This window comes from Oncorhynchus gorbuscha, linkage group LG03, assembly GCF_021184085.1.
Source record: "Oncorhynchus gorbuscha isolate QuinsamMale2020 ecotype Even-year linkage group LG03, OgorEven_v1.0, whole genome shotgun sequence".
Classification (NCBI taxonomy): Eukaryota; Metazoa; Chordata; class Actinopteri; order Salmoniformes; family Salmonidae; genus Oncorhynchus; species Oncorhynchus gorbuscha.
In genome coordinates, this window is record NC_060175.1 from 29022840 (window position 1) to 29043153 (window position 20314).

General features: G+C 43.4%; 1 protein-coding gene across 1 annotated transcript; it reads left to right on the forward strand.

The window, feature by feature from the left end:
- The first annotated feature begins 9686 nt into the window (after positions 1 to 9686).
- Positions 9687 to 12616, forward strand: LOC124019373 (transcription factor SOX-4-like). Its single transcript, XM_046334692.1, has 2 exons — positions 9687 to 9995; positions 10545 to 12616. The coding sequence occupies exon 2, from the start codon at positions 10593 to 10595 to the stop codon at positions 11796 to 11798; it is 1206 nt and encodes a 401-aa protein (XP_046190648.1). The 5' UTR covers positions 9687 to 9995; positions 10545 to 10592; the 3' UTR covers positions 11799 to 12616.
- Positions 12617 to 20314: the final 7698 nt, after the last annotated feature.

A 20314-nucleotide genomic window follows, 5' to 3' on the forward strand; every position in this document is an offset into this window, starting at 1 on the left:
CAGCCTTTCATATGGAATTGGTTAATCATGTCATTTGTCCATTTTATTGCCCAGAGAGCCCTTTTGTAGGCTACAGATGCCATTGCAGTAATAGAATGGATATTGCTAAATTAATATAAACTTAATTGTCATCTCTTACCAATAAAATTTGATTACATCCTTCTTTATCAGATGGGCTGCCGGGTGCTGGTGATGACGGGTAGGTGTGATGAAATTTGATTGCAGCCTCCTTTATCAGATGAGCTGCCAGGTGCTGGTACGGTGGGTAGGTATGATGAGAAAAGCAGTGAGACGAGGCACTGCATGGGCAGTAAAAGTGTTTGTGACTAGACCAGGATGTGTTAATAAAGGCTGTCCCCTCTCTCCTTCCCCCCTAGCCCCTCAGATGCAGCACAAGGGCTGTTTCTATTCTGAGAAATGGACAGGAGGACGAGGGGTGGAAAATGCAGGGGGTGGGGGGGGCTGTCTTAAAGAGGTCAGGGGTCCGAATCTGTGAGATGGGGGGTTCACGTTCATTTATCCTGCTACTGTCTGCTCCGTTCGTTAATCAGCCTCCCTTCTCGTCCCCCTCCTCATCCAGCCAGAGAGCACCCTTTGACCTTTTCGCAAGGGAAAGCACCATTTCACCCCAAACAGATTGGGTAGAGAATCAGGTCTCTTCACATAAGCAGATCACGACCTGACATTCCTGTGACATTGGGGATGTTACAATATGATTCACGCCTCCAGGTTTACAAGGGCAGTGCAGGCAACATGCTCATAGCACAGCAGGTGTTTTTCATAATGGAAAGCAGTGGGCAAGCCAAGCCAACCAAACTGTTCACTGAAGCTTTCATTTAAAGAGTGGCTAATAATAAAACAAAGCCAAAGATAATGTGAAAAAAGGCACAAATGAATGTATTCATAAGAGAAAGGTTACATGACACTGTCAGCATGTGTCTTGTAGTGTGGAGAAAGTACACTGATGCATAAATGCACAGTGTCAGTGTGTTCATTAAACCACTCATGAAATAAATGTATCATACATTTGCACCGCTGAGGGAGCAATGCCAACAACAAATAAATGCACAGCTGAGATTGAACAGCACTTTAAAAGTACATCCACCACCCTGGATGGTTCCGACCTAGAATATGTGGACATCTATAAGTACCTAGGTGTCTGGCTAGACTGTAAACTCTCCTTCCAGACTCATATCAAACATCTCCAATCTAAAATCAAATCTAGAGCCGGCTTTCTATTTCGCAACAAAGCCTCCTTCACTCACGCCTCCAAACTTACCCTAGTAAAACTGACTATCCTACCGATCCTCGACTTCGGCGATGTAATCTACAAAATAGCTTCCAATACTCTACTCAGCAAACTGGATGCAGTTTATCACAGTGCCATCCGTTTTGTTACTAAAGCACCTTATACCACCCACCACTGCGACCTGTATGCTCTAGTCGGCTGGTCCTCGCTACATGTTCGTCGCCAGACCCACTGGCTCCAGGTCATCTACAAGTCTATGCTAGGTAAAGCTCCGTCTTATCTCAGTTCACGATGGCAACACCCACCCGTAGCACGCGCTCTAGCAGGTGTATCTCACTGATCATCCCTAAAGCCAACACCTCATTTGGCCGCCTTTCTTTCCAGTTCTCTGCTGCCTGTGACTGAAACGGATTGCAAAAATAGTTCACCAACTTTAAACATCAGCTAACCGATCGCTGCAGCTGTACATAGTCCATCGGTAAATAGCCCATGCAATTTAACTACCTCATCCCCAAACTGTTTCTATTTATTTACTTTTCTGCCCTTTTGCACACCAGTATCTCTACCTGCACATGACCATCTGATCATTTATCACTCCAGTTTTAATCTGCTAAATTGTAATTATTCGCCTACCTCCTCATGCCGTTTGCACACAATGTATATAGACTTTTTTTTTTTCTTCTGTGCTATTGACTTGTTAATTGTTTACTCCATGTGTAACTCTGTGTTGTCTGTTCACACTGCTATGCTTTATCTTGGCCAGGTCACAGTTGTAAATGAGAACTTGTTCTCAACTAGCCTACCTGGTTAAATAAAGGTGAAATAAATAAACATCCACTACGGCAAACGTTGCAAGGGAAAAGGACACATTTCATTCCATTTTTATGAATTCCATAGAAGGGTTCTTAACTGGAGAGCAAGCCTGGGTTGGAGACAGGAGATATTAGATTACACAGGTTAGAAAGTCATATATTTTTCAAAATATACAATTCTATGAATAATCATACATTTATGATTAATATGCAGTGGTGTACTTGTATTTACTTGTATAAATTATGTTTCATGAAGGTTGGTGGGTATCAAAATGCTCACTTCATGTGAGCAAGAACCATGTGTGATATAATGAGACATATTTTTTCATCAAACTATGTGATATAAAACAGAAAAAGACCAAAGATTACCAGGCCATTATATTTGGGGGAGTGGGGGGGTAGATCCACTCTAGTCTGAAATGACAACAGAGGATCTCTCTCTGTGCAGATCTCTAGCAGCCACTAATCCCTGAAAAATGATCTGTGGTTAGAATGGTGGGGGGGGGGGGGGGTTACACACACCTCTGATGCACCCCAAGCCCCCAGGACCCCTCCTTTCCCAGGCCTTATCTGGCAGACAGCTCCACCAGGCCTGCCCCATGTGGGGGGTGAGAGGGCGGACTGAAGGGGGAAATAGAAAGAGAGGGGGTCCAATCCTCCAACCTAAACCACAGTAATAATCGGCAGACATGCCTGCTCAGGGATTTAGGCAGGGCCTGAAGTAGGTCGCCCACTGATAGGGTTGTTGTCATTTTGTGTGCGGCCGTGCCAGGGCTAACGTCAGTTGTATTTGTCAAAGTGAACATGTCTGACATCCAGACACTGCGCTGGCCCGGAGACTAATGCAATGTGCTTGAGGAAGCAGATAATGAACAACCAATAATGAACAAGCAACAGAGCGAGAGATAGAGCACACCACCATGTGTTTGTTGCATTTTGCCATTTTATAAGAAGTATACTTAAGATTATTATCACTTAAAGTGCTATTTTAACACTTTTTTACTACACTTTTTTTGATGAGAGAGTGGTTTGTAAAACCCCAAAATATTGAAACTTCCAAGAAAGTGCAAGGTTGCAGTTCTGTGGTTAGACTCTCCTAACTGGCATTGATTATGCCAAGAATATGTGTTACACCAGACTGTATGTATTATCTTCATAATGGAAGTCTTGTACTAAATACAGGTTGGGGATTTCTCAATTGGTGTATTAATGTGCTAGCTTGTCCGGCAGAATGACCAGACACACTCCTCACAGAGCTTTAATGGTTTTGTCCACTCACATAATTGTCGTTCATTTTTATGGAACGTTTTCCATGCTAGCAATAATGACAGAGCTGATGTCACACCAGGACATTGTGTACATTTTTTAATTTAAACTCAAACTTGACATTCAAATCCATACATGCTGCATCACATTTTCTCTCATATCTCCTCTAGGTTCCCCATGAATCAAAATGCAACAGTATCTGCGACTAAGTTTGGTCTGTCCTCAATAATCAATTGCGTATTAACCTCTTGAACCTCTGGGGGCACTATTTCATTTTTGGATGAAAAACGTTCCCGTTCTAAACAAGATATTTTGTCACGAAAAGATGCTCGACTATGCATATAATTGACAGCTTTGGAAAGAAAACACTCTGGCGTTTCCAAAACTGCAAAGATATTGTCTGTGAGTGCCACAGAACTAATGCTACAGGCGAAACCAAGATGAAATTTCATACAGGAAGTGAGCCAGATTTTTGAGGCGCTGTGTTCCAATGTCTCCTTATATGGCTGTGAATGCGCAAGGAGAGAGCCTACACTTTCTGTCATTTCCCCAAGGTGTTTGCAGCATTGTGACGTATTTGTAGGCATATCATTGGAAAATTGACCATAAGAGACTACATTTACCAGGTGTCCGCTCGGTGTCCTCCGTCAAAACTAAACCAAACTGCCACGAGTGACTTATCATCGAATAGATATGTGAAAAACACCTTGAGGATTGATTCTAAACAACATTTGCCATGTTTCTGTCGATATTATGGAGTTAATTTGGAAAAAAGTTTGCGTTGTAATGACTGAATTTTCAGGGTTTTTTCTTAGCCAAACGTGATGAACAAAATGGAGCGATTTCTCCTACACAAATAATATTTTTGGAAAAACTGAACATTTGCTATCTAACTGAGAGTCTCCTCATTGAAAACATCCGAAGTTCTTCAAAGGTAAATTATTTTATTTGAATGCTTTTCTTGTTTTTGTGAAAATGTTGCCTGCTGAATGCTAGGCTTAATGCTATGCTAGCTATCAATACTCTTACACAAATGCTTGTGTAGCTATAGTTCAAAAGCATTTTTTGAAAATCTGAGATGACAGTGTTGTTAACAAAAGGCTAAGCCTGTGAGCCAATATATTTATTTAATTTCATTTGCGATTATCATGAATAGTTAATTAATCAGCTTATTTATTGTATTTTGCAGACACTGCCGTCACTGTACATTTTGTTAGAGGAGCATACTGTACTGCAAACACATAGCATGACTTCAACTGTTTCCCCCTTGACCTTTGACCTTTTCCCTTTGACCTTCTCCCTTAAAGATATTTTCGGCACCGACAGAGATGGCCGCCTCGCTTCGCGTTCCTAGGAAACTAATGCAGTATTTAGTTTTTTTACATGTTATTTCCTACATTGGTACCCCAGGTAATCTTAGGTTTCATTACATACAGTCGGGAGGAACTACTGAATATAAGAGCAACGTCAACTCACCATCATTATGACCAGGAATATGACTCTCGCCGAAACGGATCCTCTATTTTGCCTTCCACCCAGGCCAATGGATCGGATCCCAGCCGGCGACCCAAAACAACAATGCTGTAAAAGGGGCAAACGAAGCGGTCTTCTGGTCAGGCTCTGGAGACGGGCACATCGCGCACCACTCCCTAGCATATTACTCGCCAATGTCCAGTCTCTTGACAACAAGGTTGATGAAATTCGAGCAAGGGTAGCATTCCAGAGAGACATCAGAGACTGTAACGTTCTTTGCTTCACGGAAACATGGCTCACTCGAGACACGCTATCGGAGTCGGTACAGCCAGCTGGTTTCTTCACGCATCGCACCGACAGAAACAAGCATCTTTCTGGTAAGAAGAGGGGCGGGGGGATATGCCTTATGATTAACGAGACGTGGTGTGATCATAACAACATACAGGAACTCAAGTCCTTCTGTTCACCTGACTTAGAATTCCTCACAATCAAATGTCGACCGCATTATCTACCAAGGGAATTCTCTTCGATTAAATTCACAGCCGTATATATTCCCCACCCAAGCAGACACATTGATGGCCCTGAACTAACTTTATTTGACTATGTAAACTGGAAACCACATATCCTGAGGCTGCATTCATTGTAGCTGGTGATTTTAACAAGGCTAATCTGAAAACAAGACTCCCTAAATTCTATCAGCATATTGATTGTGCTACCAGGGCATATAAGGCCCTCCCCCGCCCTCCTTTTGGAAAAGCTGACCACGACTCCATTTTGTTGCTTCCAGCCTACAGACAGAAACTAAAACAAGAAGCTCCCGCGCTCGGGTCTGTTCAACGCTGGTCCGACCAATCTGATTCCAAGCTTAAAGACTGCTTCGATCACGTGAATTGGGATATGTTCCGCATTGCGTCCAACAACAATATTGACGAATACGCTGATTCAGCGAGCAAGTTCATTAGAAAGTGCATCGGCGATGTTATACCCACAGCAATGATTAAAACATTCCCAAACCAGAAACCGTGGATTGATGGCAGCATTCGCGCGAATCTGAAAGCACGAACCACTGCTTTTTTCTCCTTCACTGCAGCCAACGTGAGTAAAACATTTAAACTTGTTAACCCTCGCAAGGCTGCAGGCCCAGACGGCATCCCCAGCCGCGTCCTCAGAGCATGCGCAGACCAGCTGGCTGGTGTGTTTACGGACATATTCAATCAAACCTTATCCCAGTCTGCTGTTCCCACATGCTTCAAGAGGGCCACCATTGTTCCTGTTCCCAAGAAAGGTAACTGAGCTAAACAACTACCGCCCCGTACCGCTCCACCCTACCTGACACCCTAGACCTAGGTTCACAGACGACGCAATGGCAACCACACTGCACACTGCCCTAACCCATCTGGACAAGAGGAATACATATGTGAGAATGCTGTTCATCGACAACAGCTCAGCATTTAACACCATAGTACCCTCCAAACTCGTCATTAAGCTCGAGACCCTGGGTCTCGACCCCGCCCTGTGCAACTGGGTACTGGACTTCCTGACGGGCCGCCCCCAGGTGGTGAGGGTAAGTAACAACATCTCCACCCCGCTGATCCTCAACACTGGGGCCCCACAAGGGTGCGTTCTGAGCCCTCTCCTGTACTCGCTGTTCACCCACGACTGCGTGGCCATGCATGCCTCCAACTCAATCATCAAGTTTGCGGATGACACTACAGTGGTAGGCTTGATTACCAACAATGACTAGACGGCCTATGGGGAGGAGGTGAGGGCCCTCAGAGTGTGGTGTCAGGAAAATAACCTCACACTCAACGTCAACAAAACAAAGGAGATGATTGTGAACTTCAGGAAACAGCAGAGGGAGCACCCCATTATCCACATCGACGGGACAGTAGTGGAGAGGGTAGTAAGTTTTAAGTTCCTCGGCGTACACATCACGGACAAACTGAATTGGTCCACCCACACAGACAGCGTTGTGAGAAGGCGCAGAAGCGCCTCTTCAACCTCAGGAGGCTGAAGAAATTTGGCTTGTCACCAAAAGCACTCACAAACTTCTACAGATGCACAATCGAGAGCATCCTGTCGGGCTGTATCACCGGCTGCTATGGCAATTGTTCCGCCCACAACCGTAAGGCTCTCCAGAGGGTAGTGAGGTCTGCACAACGCATCACCGGGGGCAAACTACCTGCCCTCCAGGACACCAACACCACCCGATGTCACAGGAAGGCCATAAAGATCATCAAGGACAACAACCACCCGAGCCACTGCCTGTTCACCACCTTATCATCCAGAAGGCGAGGTCAGTGCAGGTGCATTAAAGCAGGGACCGAGAGACTGAAAAACAGCTTCTATCTAAAGGCCATCAGACTGTTTAACAGCCTCCACTAACATTGAGTGGCTGCTGCCAACATACTGACTCAACTCCAGCCACTTCAATAATGGAAATTGATGGAAAAAATGTATCACTAGCCACTTTAACTTCTTATGGTATAGGGGACGCTTGCGTCCCACTCTGCCAAAAGCCAGGGGAAATGCAGCACGGGAAATTCAAATAAATGATATAAAAATCTAACTTTAATTAAATCACATGTAAGATACTAAATTAAAGCTACACTCGTTGTGAATCCAGCCAACATTTCAGATTTTAAAAAGGCTTTTTGGCGAAAGCATAAGAAGCTATTAGCTGATGATAGCACAACAGGAAAGAATTTTAGATTAACTGTCTTCAAAGTAATGACTCGGGACGTCGGGTCTGATATGAAAGCTTCTTTTAAATCAAATCCAATTTTATTTGTCACATACACATGGTTAGCAGATGTTAATGTGAGTGTAGCGAAATGCTTGTGCTTCTAGTTCCGACAATGCAGTAATAACCAACAAGTAATCTAGCTAACAATTCCAAAACTACTACCTTATAGACACAAGTGTAAGAGGATAAATAATATAGTAATAATACTTGTTCACGTTACATTTAACAACTTTAGATTTTACAGAGCAATGCAGGTAAAATGCTAGCAGAAAATCAGCTTAATCACTTTGCACTTGCACATAACTGCCGATTTGTCTCTCATTCCTGTCGCAAAGCATTCTGGAACTTGCAGTCAAAAGCGTAATTCAATACTAACCAATACAATTACATATGTAAATAACTGTAAAGAAATGTCTTTAGATACAGCTCAATGAATTAACTTAAACATTAACTCTGTACCACATTAAAGTTACAACAAACAAAGAGGGTAGCATATTTCAACCCTGTAGACGCTACACAAAACGCAGAAGTAAAATATAAAACATGCCTTACCTTTGACGAGCTTCTTTTGTTGGCACTCTAATATGTCCCATAAACATCACAATTGGTCCTTTTGTTCGATTAATTCCGTCCATATCTTTCCAAATGGCCATTTACTTGGCGCGTTTGATCCATAAAAAAACAACGTCATTACAAAATATTTAAAAGGTTGCCTGTAAACTTTGCCAAAACATTTCAAACTACTTTTGTAATACAACTTTAGCTATTTTTAAACGTTAAAAATCGATCAAATTGAAGATAGGTCTATCTGTGTTCAATACAGGAAGACAACAAACCAAGCTACTTTTCAAGTCTTGCGCAACTCTCAACAGTGTTACGCAGTGCCTAGATGGCCCTACTTCTTCATTGCACAAATGAATAACCTCAACCAAATTCCAACGACTGGTGACATCCAGTGGAAGCGGTAGGAACTGAAAACAAGTTCCTAAGAAATACCATTTCCCAATGAGATCTCACTGAACAGACAGAGACCTCAAAAAAAAAGAATTCTGAACGGTTAGTCCTCGGGGTTTTGCCTGCTACATAAGTTCTGTTATACTCACAGACATATTTCAAACCGTTTTAGAAACTTGTGTTTTCTATCCAAATCTTCTAATAATATGCATATCTTATATTCTTGGCATGAGTAGCAGGAAGTTGAAATTGGGCACGCTATTTATCCAAAAGTGAAAATGCCTTAAGAAGTTAAACAATACCACTTAATATAATGTTTACATACCCTACATTAGTCATCTCATATGTATACTGTACTCTATATCATCTATTGCATCTTGCCATCTTTATGTAATACATGTATCACTAGCCACTTTAAACTATGCCACTTTATGTTTATATACCCTACATTACTCATCTCATATGTATATACTGTACTCTATACCATCTACTGCATCCCAATTTGTAAGTCGCTCTGGATAAGAGCGTCTGCTAAATGACTTAAATGTAAATGTAAATGTAATCTTGCCTATGCCGTTCTGTACCGTTCTGTACCATCACTCATTCATATATCTTTATGTACATATTCTTTATCCCTTTGCACTTGTGTGTATAAGGTAGTAGTTGTGGAATTGTTAGGGTAGATTACTCGTTGGTTATTACTGCATTGTCAGAACTAGAAGCACAAGCATTTTGCTACACCCGCATTAACATCTGCTAACCATGTGTATGTGACAAATAAATCTGATTTGTGATTTGATTTGTTAACCTTTTAACGCTGATAAGTGTGTAGACGCATTTCAACATGCGCACTTTAACCCACAAAGTGTACTGGTCAACAGATTCATAACAGTGAGCACTCCATTATTTAACTGTCAGACAGACAACATCTTGCAGGAGACAATTCACTGCAAGGTCTCCTTCTTTAAAACTGAACTTAACATTTAAGCAATTAACATTTCAACCACCTCGCTCAGTTTCCCTGTTCTGTCACTGTGCCTGTGACCAACTGTATGAATACTTTCTGCTCTACCACGCACACACACACACAGCGAGCACGGACTGGTGGGTGGAGGGGGAGGAGTTTGTGTCAGAGGAGGTTGAGCTGTCTACTGTGAGGTTTATAGAGTAGCAGACAGGGGTGCTGTCCTACAAAGAGGGAATAGAAGAGACTCTGACAATGAAGGAAAGTAGACAGTAAGCGAGAGAGACAGAAAGACAGAGATTGAAAGAAAGTCTACATGCAGCCAGCCTGGGACAGCTGGAACTATAGAGAGACAGACGTTGGACTCTAGCACTCATTTCCTCTCTGCTCCACTGCAAGCCCAACTCCTTCAGCTCACCACTGCATCAGGAGAGTCAGCCCATGTGGAGAGGGAACCAGTTTCTTTTTTTCAGACACAGCATCTAGGTCCTGAGGCAAGGAGAACTGAAGCAGAGTCCTGCAGAATTGCTGGTGAGTGTTTTAGTTTTTGTCCTAGTGGTCACATTTCCAACCAGTGATGTGAGTGTGTTAGTCATTAAATTGTACTGAGTTATGTTGTGAGTAATATTAGATACAGTATGTTTTCATTTGTTTAGCTCTGGGCTGGATTTGTACAGAATTTCTTAGTTTGCACCTCTAAAATCAGATGGGATATCTGCATCTTTTTCATTGAGCATTAGCTATATAAGGAAACATATTGTATTGTACAGACATGGGATCTTAATTTGATCATCCTGTTGCAGGATAACTTTGGTGTATTTTTCCTTCACGAAAAATGGATCAACCCCTACAAAAATGTCCATTAATTATAATACATACTGTATAATAATTCACATTTGCTGATTCTTTTTGTATTTTCTGCAGGATTATGATCTGTACTGATTATATATGTAACAACTGAAAATGAATGGGGATAATATCAGTATAGATTTATGTGATATTTACAGTCCTGCTGTCAGCTGAGTGATGCTACTCTTTATGGTGGTATTTATGGCTTGTCTTTTTCCTTTGGGGGTACAGGAGGAGGAAACGTTGCAGTAACAACTTAGAGTGTCTGTGTGATTATGGATGACTCCAGCCGTCATTTTGAGTAGAGCGTCTTCCTCCATCATGGTACAGCAAAGGGGACACAAATACCCAGCAGTTATGGACAGTGATATGAGCCAAGAGGTTTTCTTGGAACTGGGTGCAGATGACAGGGAGGAGATTTTTGGACGGTTGCCCTCCAACAAAGACCCCAACTGGTGCAAGACTCCCACGGGTCACATCAAGAGGCCCATGAATGCATTCATGGTCTGGTCGCAGATCGAGAGACGGAAGATCATGGAACAGTGGCCAGACATGCACAATGCAGAGATCTCCAAACGCCTAGGCAAGCGCTGGAAACTCCTCCCCGACTATGAGAAGATCCCCTTCATCAAGGAAGCGGAGAGGCTCCGGCTAAAGCACATGGCCGACTACCCCGACTACAAGTACAGGCCCCGGAAGAAGAGCAAGAGCTCAATTCCCGTGCGGGTTGGGGACAAGGTCCCCTTGAAGACAAGCAAGTCCCACCAGGGTGGTCGCGCATCTGCTTCCGCAACCTCCACCGCCACCAGCAGAGGGCTCAAAATACGAACGCCTTCCTCCAAACACAGAGCCAGCTTCGACAGCAATAAGTTCAAAGGTTACGATGAGGGCATCAGCGATGATGACACAGTGGATGTAGAGTTGGCCAGTCCGATGACGAGCCAGCCAGGAGAGCAGAGGCCAGCCGTGGGTGTCTTCCACCAGCAGCAGGCTGCCATGACCCCCGGCGAGCAGCAGACTCAGCTTGCAGCCCAGCTCAGAGTCAAAGTGTCGACCACCACCTCCCACCAGCCCACCTCCAAGATGCCTGTGGGCCTCTCCTCTGGGTCTCCAGTGCCCCATAGCCTCCCAGAGTCATTCCCCAGGGTGTCCTCTTCCTCGGAGCCTCTGGATCCCCTCTCCTCCACCGGCCGCTCCTCCATCGGCCGTTCCTCCACCCCCACCTCCACCAGCTCCTCCTCCTTCGCGTCGTCGGCCTCCTCCGACGAGGAGCTGGACGAGGAGATTTTGCATATTATCTCCAACGCCAACTTCGACACCATGCCTATGGACTGCTCCACTCTGGACAAAGACTTTGACGCTACATTTCACACCAACTCAGGATCCCACTTCGATTTCCCTGATTACTGCACCCCGGAAGTGAATGAGATGATATCCGGGGACTTGCTGGTGCCCAGTATCTCTGACCTGGTGTTCACCTACTGAAGCCCAGCATGCCTCTACAGGATTCTGGCTTACTGGAAGAATATATACTATTCATAAAAGCCTGTGTTTTTTTTTGGTTATATTATAAATTGGACACTTTATTTTGTATTTTCTCAATCAAGTCCGTAAGTGCTAATTCTTCACTTTTCCCAGAATGCCACATCCTGAGGGTCTGGTGTACAAACAGTGAAAGGTTGCTCACGTCAAGCCTTTTATCAGAGTTCAAATATTCAGGCACTGAACAGATATGTTCTTAGTAGAGGGATAATAGTGCTTTCAACAGTAAACTTATTCAGTATTTTTTCTTCAGTTTTAACCGGAGCATGTACAGTAGCATTTCCATGTATTTCATATGCATTTGTTGTATATGAAGCAGCATAACAACCATGTTCTGACATAATCAACCAAACTCAAGGCAGCAACTGCAGATTCAAATAACAAAATGCATGTTATCAACAAATCATCTGTAAATATCAAAGGGTAAAAAGGGAGATCATGTGAGGAATAGTCCTTATGTTGCAGCTAATAGTCCTTATGTTGCAGGTAATAGTCCTTATGTTGCAGGTAATAGGAATCTGCAGCACTTGTCATCAGGCTTTTAGAGTAGCATCAGTTAAAGCATAGGCTCTCTCCAGGAGAGAAATCCGCCGCATACTCTGTAATTAGGTAACAGCACTTTCATCGCCTTGCTAATAGTGCAGACTCCAAGACATGGAGTTAATGTAAACACAAGCCTTGTGTGTGTGCCTGATTCATCCCAGACAGTTGTGTGACTGTAACGGTGGTAGGTGGTTAGAGAGTAGGGCTAAGTACTGGAGGGGGAAGAGGAGGAGTGAAAGAGGGGTTGGGGGGGTCTATGCTGGGGGTCAGGAGAGGCTTTTCATTCAGGGAGCTGTGCATCTGCCCTTGCAGGCAGCAGCCTTTGTGCCGGGGTTCAGAGTGTGAGTGTGTGTGTGTGTGTGCGTGCGTGTGTGTTTGAGCTCAACTGAGTGAGCGTCTGCCAGCCGGGGGAGTGTAGGGGGGGGTAGTGTATTCAGGGGGAGATGAGGATCATGGCCATCCACACAGCCACCAGCGCGGTAAAATTCATGTCATGTCTGCAGTCTGGCTGCAGCTGCCTGATCAGGGCCGATTCAGCGGTGAATGGAGGCGAAATCTGTGACTGCCAGCTGTCCCTCCATTGACTCTCTCAGGGATCGTTTTGTCTAGAGGTCCTACTGCCTCCCGTGGCTCATTCATCTGCCCTGATCTGGGGATGAGATGCACGCCACCTCTCCTCTCCTCCTATCAGCCCCTATCTTCTCTCTCTCAAATAGCCGTGAGGGGACGAGGTGACAAAGCGAGAGAAGGAGCCAGAACCCCTCCCCCTCTCTCCACCACAACATGTGACCTTTCTCCTTTTCATCCCTCTATCCTCATTAATTACATCGCCTAGTTTTGGCACCGTGGCGAAAAGGACCCGTATTATTTACTTACTCTCCACAAGCAGCTGGCAAAGAGCCAGCCAGAAAGCAGCACCAAAACCCTTCCTGCAGTTCATACCTTAGATAAACTGATTTGAATCCCTCGTCAGACCAACCTTGTTGGAGCCAGCCAGCATCCTCTAACAGAGGCCGCCCCATGCGGTGCAGAGTGCCTCTGGAGCAGGCCATGGAGAGACAGGGGATACATGATGGGACCATGGCGGACACGCTGGAAGTTTGTTATGAGACTAAAATGCACCATTTGGAGTAGTGTGATAATGACTGTGTGGTACAGGGACCATGACGAGAACCGTACTGGATTTTGTGTTGTGTTCCTCCTCAGTCCCTCCCCCCAGGAAACACCTGAAGGAACCAATGCGTGTCTATGTGGGGCAGGGTTTTAGTTCCTTGTGATGATGTCTGGAGAAAACTGCACCATAAACTTTACAGTACAATGTCTTCATTAGCAAAAAAAAAAGAATAAACCAGGTAACTTGTTTCTGAACTGGAAGGTGGCTTCCCTCTTAGATATCAGTGGTAGGAGAAGACATATGAAGAGATGGTTCTACTACAACCCGAGGCCTTTAAGAGTCCATACAGCAACACTGTTTTCTTTCTTCTGTTACACATAAGTAGAAGTTCCTCAACACTATTGGAAGGATACTGAGTGAAAAGAAAATAATCCAGCAACAACATCCAACCTCCATCTAAAAGTGAACTGCAATCAAGGTTTTAGACATACTGCATGTGTCCTAGTGTTAAAAAAGTGATTGCCGGTATTTTGTACTTTTAATAGGCACCTTTTATTGGTTAGCATAGACAAAGTTTGGGAAAGTACACCATTCCTGATGAAACAAGTGAAATTACAAATGCAGATTCAGCAAAAATGTATTGGCTCACAAATTGAATGGGTATTTCAGCTCTTGATCATGCACATGATCTGTCTGGCTATAATATTAGCAGTCAACAAACCTAAAGTACCGTACAGTGTAAACAGACACATACTATGGTAATGGAACCAATACTGAATTCAACACCAGCAGTAAAAATTGGACTCAGGACTAAAGTAGCAGCTTACTGTGGAACAACTCCTATGTCTAATGTGCTGTATATGTCTGTGTATTAGATCATCAACCCAAAAAATTGGTAGCTACAAGAAAATGTGATACTGCTAAGTAATTCAGATTCAGTCTTTGAAAGTAGTGTTTCAATCATTCAGGTGCATTTAAGTATAAATAAAATATTTATTTAATTACATTAAACAAACAAAGCATTCCTAAGCAAAATGTTCACCCAAAATGTTCACCCTTGACCTAAACTAACCAGCATTTTTTATTAGAATGATACTAGGCTCATTTTCTTTCTTTCATATTTTAGAAAGAGAGCTAGAAACCGGGCTAGACAACTCACAGATGGGCTTCAGCAAATTAGTGTCAGAGTAATAAATGAAAAAAAGATGGAGAGAAATTAAGATGGATAAAAATACCCATCTGGTGGCACCTCCTACTCTGGGCCAGCCTTTGATGAATAGCATTCCCTGAGATGGAAATACAAGGACAAAGCTAATTTCATAGAGCTGTTGGCCCCCCTCTCCTACTGCCTCCCACATCACAAGTGGGGCACAGGAGCCCCTGCCCTACTGAGCATGTCTGACTGCCTGTCTGTCTCCAGCTGCAGCTTCATGCATGTGGCTGCCACCACTGCGACAAGGGGCCCCTCAGCAGGCCCAGTCAGGGCTATAGGGGTCAACAGGGGCCACTCTCAGCCTCAGGGTCCTAGTAGGACTTAACTTACCATTCCTTTAAACCACACCGACCTGACAACACAACAGCAGCACTGGGACACCTGGCCTGCTGCACACAGAAGTAGCCAAAATACGACCATGATGCCTCACATTTTAGTACACATTGTTTACAAGGTTTTATGGTATTATAGACTAAGCTGAATACAGAATGTTTCCTCTGTTTTTCATCTTCGCAGCAAGGGTTGTTTTGATTTATTTACAATGTCAAATATGATTTGTAATCTATTCACCAGCACGTTTCTGGTCTTTGTTATGGCAAATTGTAACAAAACCTATTTCTGTGATAGGAAACAAACTGAATCTTGTTTAACTTAAAATATGCTTGTGTTGATTTCCCAACGTTATTGTAGAACAGGGGATAATGGGGATGTTTAAATATATTTTCATGTGCTACAAATGCATTGGATCCAGCCTACACTCCAGAGTGTACTAGTCAGAACTGTCTAATCAAATATATAAGGCTCACCACTATTCATCATATATATTGTATATTGACTTACATTTTCTGATCTGCATTGATGAATGTAATTGGTCGATAAGTAGTACCAAAATTCTGACATTGCATTGATAATAGGTATGCATGTACAAATAGTAAACGTCTCTGAAATTGGAGTAACTGCACTTCATATAGCCCCCCATGCAACACCTTATAATTGAAGAATTGGGGGAGAATGACGGTGAAAGTCATTTCGAAATATGCATCACTATGCTAACAGAACTTATTGCTAATATTGTCATATTGGAAACCCCCTCTGCTGTGTAGACTGTTTCTTTCTTGCACTATTCTTTATGGATTGGTGCATAACAAACTATGTATTTATATCAATCAGGCAATTGCTATATTGCAATTCGATAAAGCTTGTTTATTCCGTGTGTAAAATGGTTAAACAACTTACCATCTCGTTCATCTTAGTATCACATTTTACCAATAATTAGCATTGCTTTATCATGTATATGTATGCTTTTTGTAGTGTGGTACATTCAGCTGTTCTGACAGCGAGTATGTGGATAGAAGTAAAAGCACTTTGTTGTAAATATGTACGTAGATCTGAGAGATGCCATTCTCATTTTGGATAGAGTTATTAGTGTAGTGACTCTGCATTACTGAATAAACTGTTACAGTCAACGTTGGATGTCTGTCTCAAACTCTGTTTCTGTCTGGGTAGAGTGGAATTTTCTGTATCAATCTGGAGAGGGAATATTCTCAACTGCCTTCTGGGGTTTTAACAGTTGGCTTCCACTGTGACAACGTTGTGTGTCGGTTGTTTCAGGGTGTCTGCCAGGATGCAGATGTTCTTGTGGTCAAACCTAAGGAACCTGAACATGTGCACTTATGATGTCATTCACTGTACATGTACACAAGATATATTCAAAGCACACACTGAAACCACTATCACACACTGACTGAAAACCCACCACAACACATTCTCACAATAATTTTTTAACACTTAAAGTGTAGTGACTGTTATTTCAGCACATTGAAGAAATACAAAAAATCATCGAGCTAGGGGTTATTCCTGAAACCAACTGAGAAACAAAAATTATTCTAAAGGGGAATTATTCGGTCGACCAAATAGTGTGCCCTTCTGAATTCCCATTTAGAATTCTAACCTGGGTTTGCAGCCAGCTGGGCTTCTATAGCCAAAGGCCATGTTTGACTGCTTATGGCTGATGAGGGTGACATTTATCCCTTTTGTCACTTCAGAGACTTACACACGAGACGGTGTGGTGAATCAAGCAGACATGCAGTGTGCATCAAGCAGACATGCAGTGTGCATCAAGCAGACATGCAGTGTGCTCTTCACCGTTATGCCAGCTCCAGATTCAAATATGGGTTAAACAAATGGTATCAACAGCTGCTGAAATAGAGGCCAGACTGAATATTCAGCCCATTTCAGGGGTGAGTGACACTTTGTGTATTGAGAGGAGAGAGTGTATTGTCGGAGCGCCCAAGCAGCATGTAGCAGAGTAGACGTGGTTGGTTGGATGGAGGTTTGATGTGTGTCACGCTCTTGATTCCCTGATTCTAATAAGCTGATTTTGTGAGAGACACCTGAGAGGATTACCCAAAGGATTATGGGTAGCAGCAGCTCTCACATTAGATTAGATGCACCTCACACTCTCTCACGTTAGATTGGATGCATGTCACTCACTACCACCCCCTCTCTCCTCTCTACAACATATACTAGTTTACCCAGGAGTCACACCATAATGTCTGACAAATATCACTCTCCTAATGCCCTAAACACACAAATGCACAGGGATATAACTGTATCTGATAAATAACTCCCAGAGCTATGTGCCACATAGCTCTACACATGTTGTGAGTGACCTGACTCATCATTGCTCACCAAAGGTGTCAACAGGCATCCATTTTGTTTCACTACCTGGACCCTTTAACCTTCTTACAGCAGCCCACAGTGATAACTGCCCTCAAAAGTGTGTTTGCCTGGTGAAAACAGCCTCATCTGTAGAACAACTTATTGAGTTTCACAGGGAGCGTAGGTAAACACATAGCTGTTTTACTGGCTGAATCATTGAAAGCTTACATTTCACTAGGACCAACTACCAATGGATCTGGTGGAATTAGCCAATAAAGGAGCATTTCTCCACCACTTTTCTCCCTGGTCAGAGAAAATTAAATGTACTGTTCTGTCCCTCCTGATGTATCTATTCTCCCCAGGAAAACATAGTCCTCCTAGGAAAGGAATTAGGTCCGTGTAAACTGCTGCATCAGTCCACTCAGGCCCATACCAGGATTAATTAGGCCTAATTGCTGTTCTTCCAATTATGCAGTGATGAGCAGAGAGACATGATTATTGCTAGCGAGCTCTGAAGGAGTGGGGAGGCAAGGATTGACAGTGGAACGCATTGTGTATTTGTGGGAGTTTTTGGGAGAGAGAGCGAGTGTGTGTGTGTGTATGTGTGATCTCTGTGTATTTTTGTATGTGTGTGGTGCTCCTAAGCAGCAAGACAGCCAGACCTATGTCACATCAAATCAAATGTTATTGGTCACATACATATTTTTAGCAGATGTTATTGCGGGTGTAGCGAAATGCTTGTGTTCTTAGCTCCAACAGTGCAGTAATATCTAACAATTGGAATTAAGAAATATATAAATATTTGGACAAGCAATGTCGGAGTGGCATTGATTAAAATACTGTAGAATAGAATACAATATACACATATGAGATGGGTAAAGCAGTATGTGAACATTATTAAAGTGACTAGTGTTCCATTATTAAAGTGGCCAGTGATTCCATGTCTATGCATATAGGGCAGCAGCCTCTAAGGTGCAGGGTTGAGTAACCAAGTGGCACAGTGGTCTAAGGCACTGCATCTCAGTGCTAGAGACATCACTACAGACCCTGGTTTGATTCCAGGCTATATCACAACTGACCGTGATTGGGGGTCCCGTAGGGCGGCGCACAATTGGCCCAATGTCATAAGGGTTAGGGTTTGGCCGGGGTAGGTCGTCATTGTAAATAAGAATTTGTTCTTAACTGACTTGCCTAGTTAATTAAAGGTTAAATAAAAATACAACCAGATGGTAGCCAGCTAGTGATGGTTATTTAACAGTCTGATTGGCTTGAGATAGAAGCTGTTTTTCGTCTCTCAGTACCAGCTTTAATGCACCTGTACTGACCTCGCCTTCTGGATGATAACGGGATGAACAGGCCGTGGCTCGGGTGGTTGATGTCCTTGATGATATTTTTGGCTTTCCTGGGACATCGGTTGCTGTAGCTGTCCTGGAGGGCAGGCAGTGTGCCCCCAGTGATGCGTTAGGCAGACCGCACCACCCTCATGTACCAGATAGACTACTGGGATTCTGTCTGTGCCATGGTGTGATCTCTCGGATGTGGCTGCTGAAACTGTGTTCGTCACTCCTGACCTGGGTCTGACTGCAAGTGTGATATTTCTGTACTTAATTTTATATAGATGTGCTTAAAACGTGTTTTCACTTTGTCAATAGGGGGTATTGTGTGTAGATGGGTGAGAAATCAAGTATATTTAATCCATTTTGAATTCAGGATGTAACACAACAAAATTTGGAATAAGTAAAGGGTTATTAATACTTTCTGAAGGCACAGAATTGACTGTATCTATCTATCTCCTCCCTCCACAGGAAAGACCACAAGTGGAGTTTTGTGTTTGTCCTTTTGGAAAAACACAAGATACTTGAAGAGACCAGCGTACATCATATAAATCCAGTTATTCTCTGGATCTCCTCACACACATATACACACACACACACCCTCAAATTAAAAACACACATTACCATGCGTTTGCCCTCTGGAGAATGCCGAGATTTGAGTGGGCCAGAAGACATTGGTGTGGACAGATTTGGACTGTCTGTCCCCTTTGGGCCAGTCTAGTAATGCAGTGACTCCAGACAGGCTGCGTTACGGTGTGGAGGGAGCCAGAGGAGTCCACACACTGCCAAAAGGGGACAGTATGGAGGCTGTAAAGAGCTGAGCAGGCCAACAGCTGGCACCCTGCCCAGTGACCAGGCAGCCAGCCGCTACACAAGGGTACAGGCCTGAAAGCCAAGACAGACATACAGCCAGGCCAAGGATACATCCTAAATTGCACCATATATCCTATATAGTGCACTACCCTGTGGGCCCTGGTCAAAAGTAGTGTACTATATAGGGAATATGGTGCCATTTGGGGTGCAGACCAAGTCTGCTTCAGGTGCTGCTGGAGCTTAGAAGTCTATGGAATAGTCACCCTCATTCAGTATAGACAGTGGACTTATAGGCTAATCCTGATAAGTGCACATTGGAGAAGTGCAGTCTTGGTTTATGTGCATTGCGGTTCACCAGTCCCAATTCAAGTTCACTCTTTTTAATTGCTCTCGGTATCTGCATGCTCCAATTAGATAAAGCTAGTTGGATTCAATAGAGCATGTACATACAGTACATGACAGTCACAAAACAACACATTTATCAAGAGTTGACAGTATGTTGATACCTACGGTACTGTATAGTATCTGTAGTCCTTACTGTAAAACCTGCTTTCTCAAGCCCAGTTGCTTTGAGTTCTAGGTGTTAAAAATAGTGACAACTGCAGCATTTCTTTAAGGGCTGGCAAAATACACACCATGCATCACTGAGAGGTCTTTCGTCTTTATATTGTCATGAACTGCACCAGTTCACATTTTCTGGGAAAGCCATTTCAGAGTTGCCATTTTCATAAAGTGTTGTCTGAACATGTGTGCACAAGTGTGTGTGCGTGCACGTGTCAAA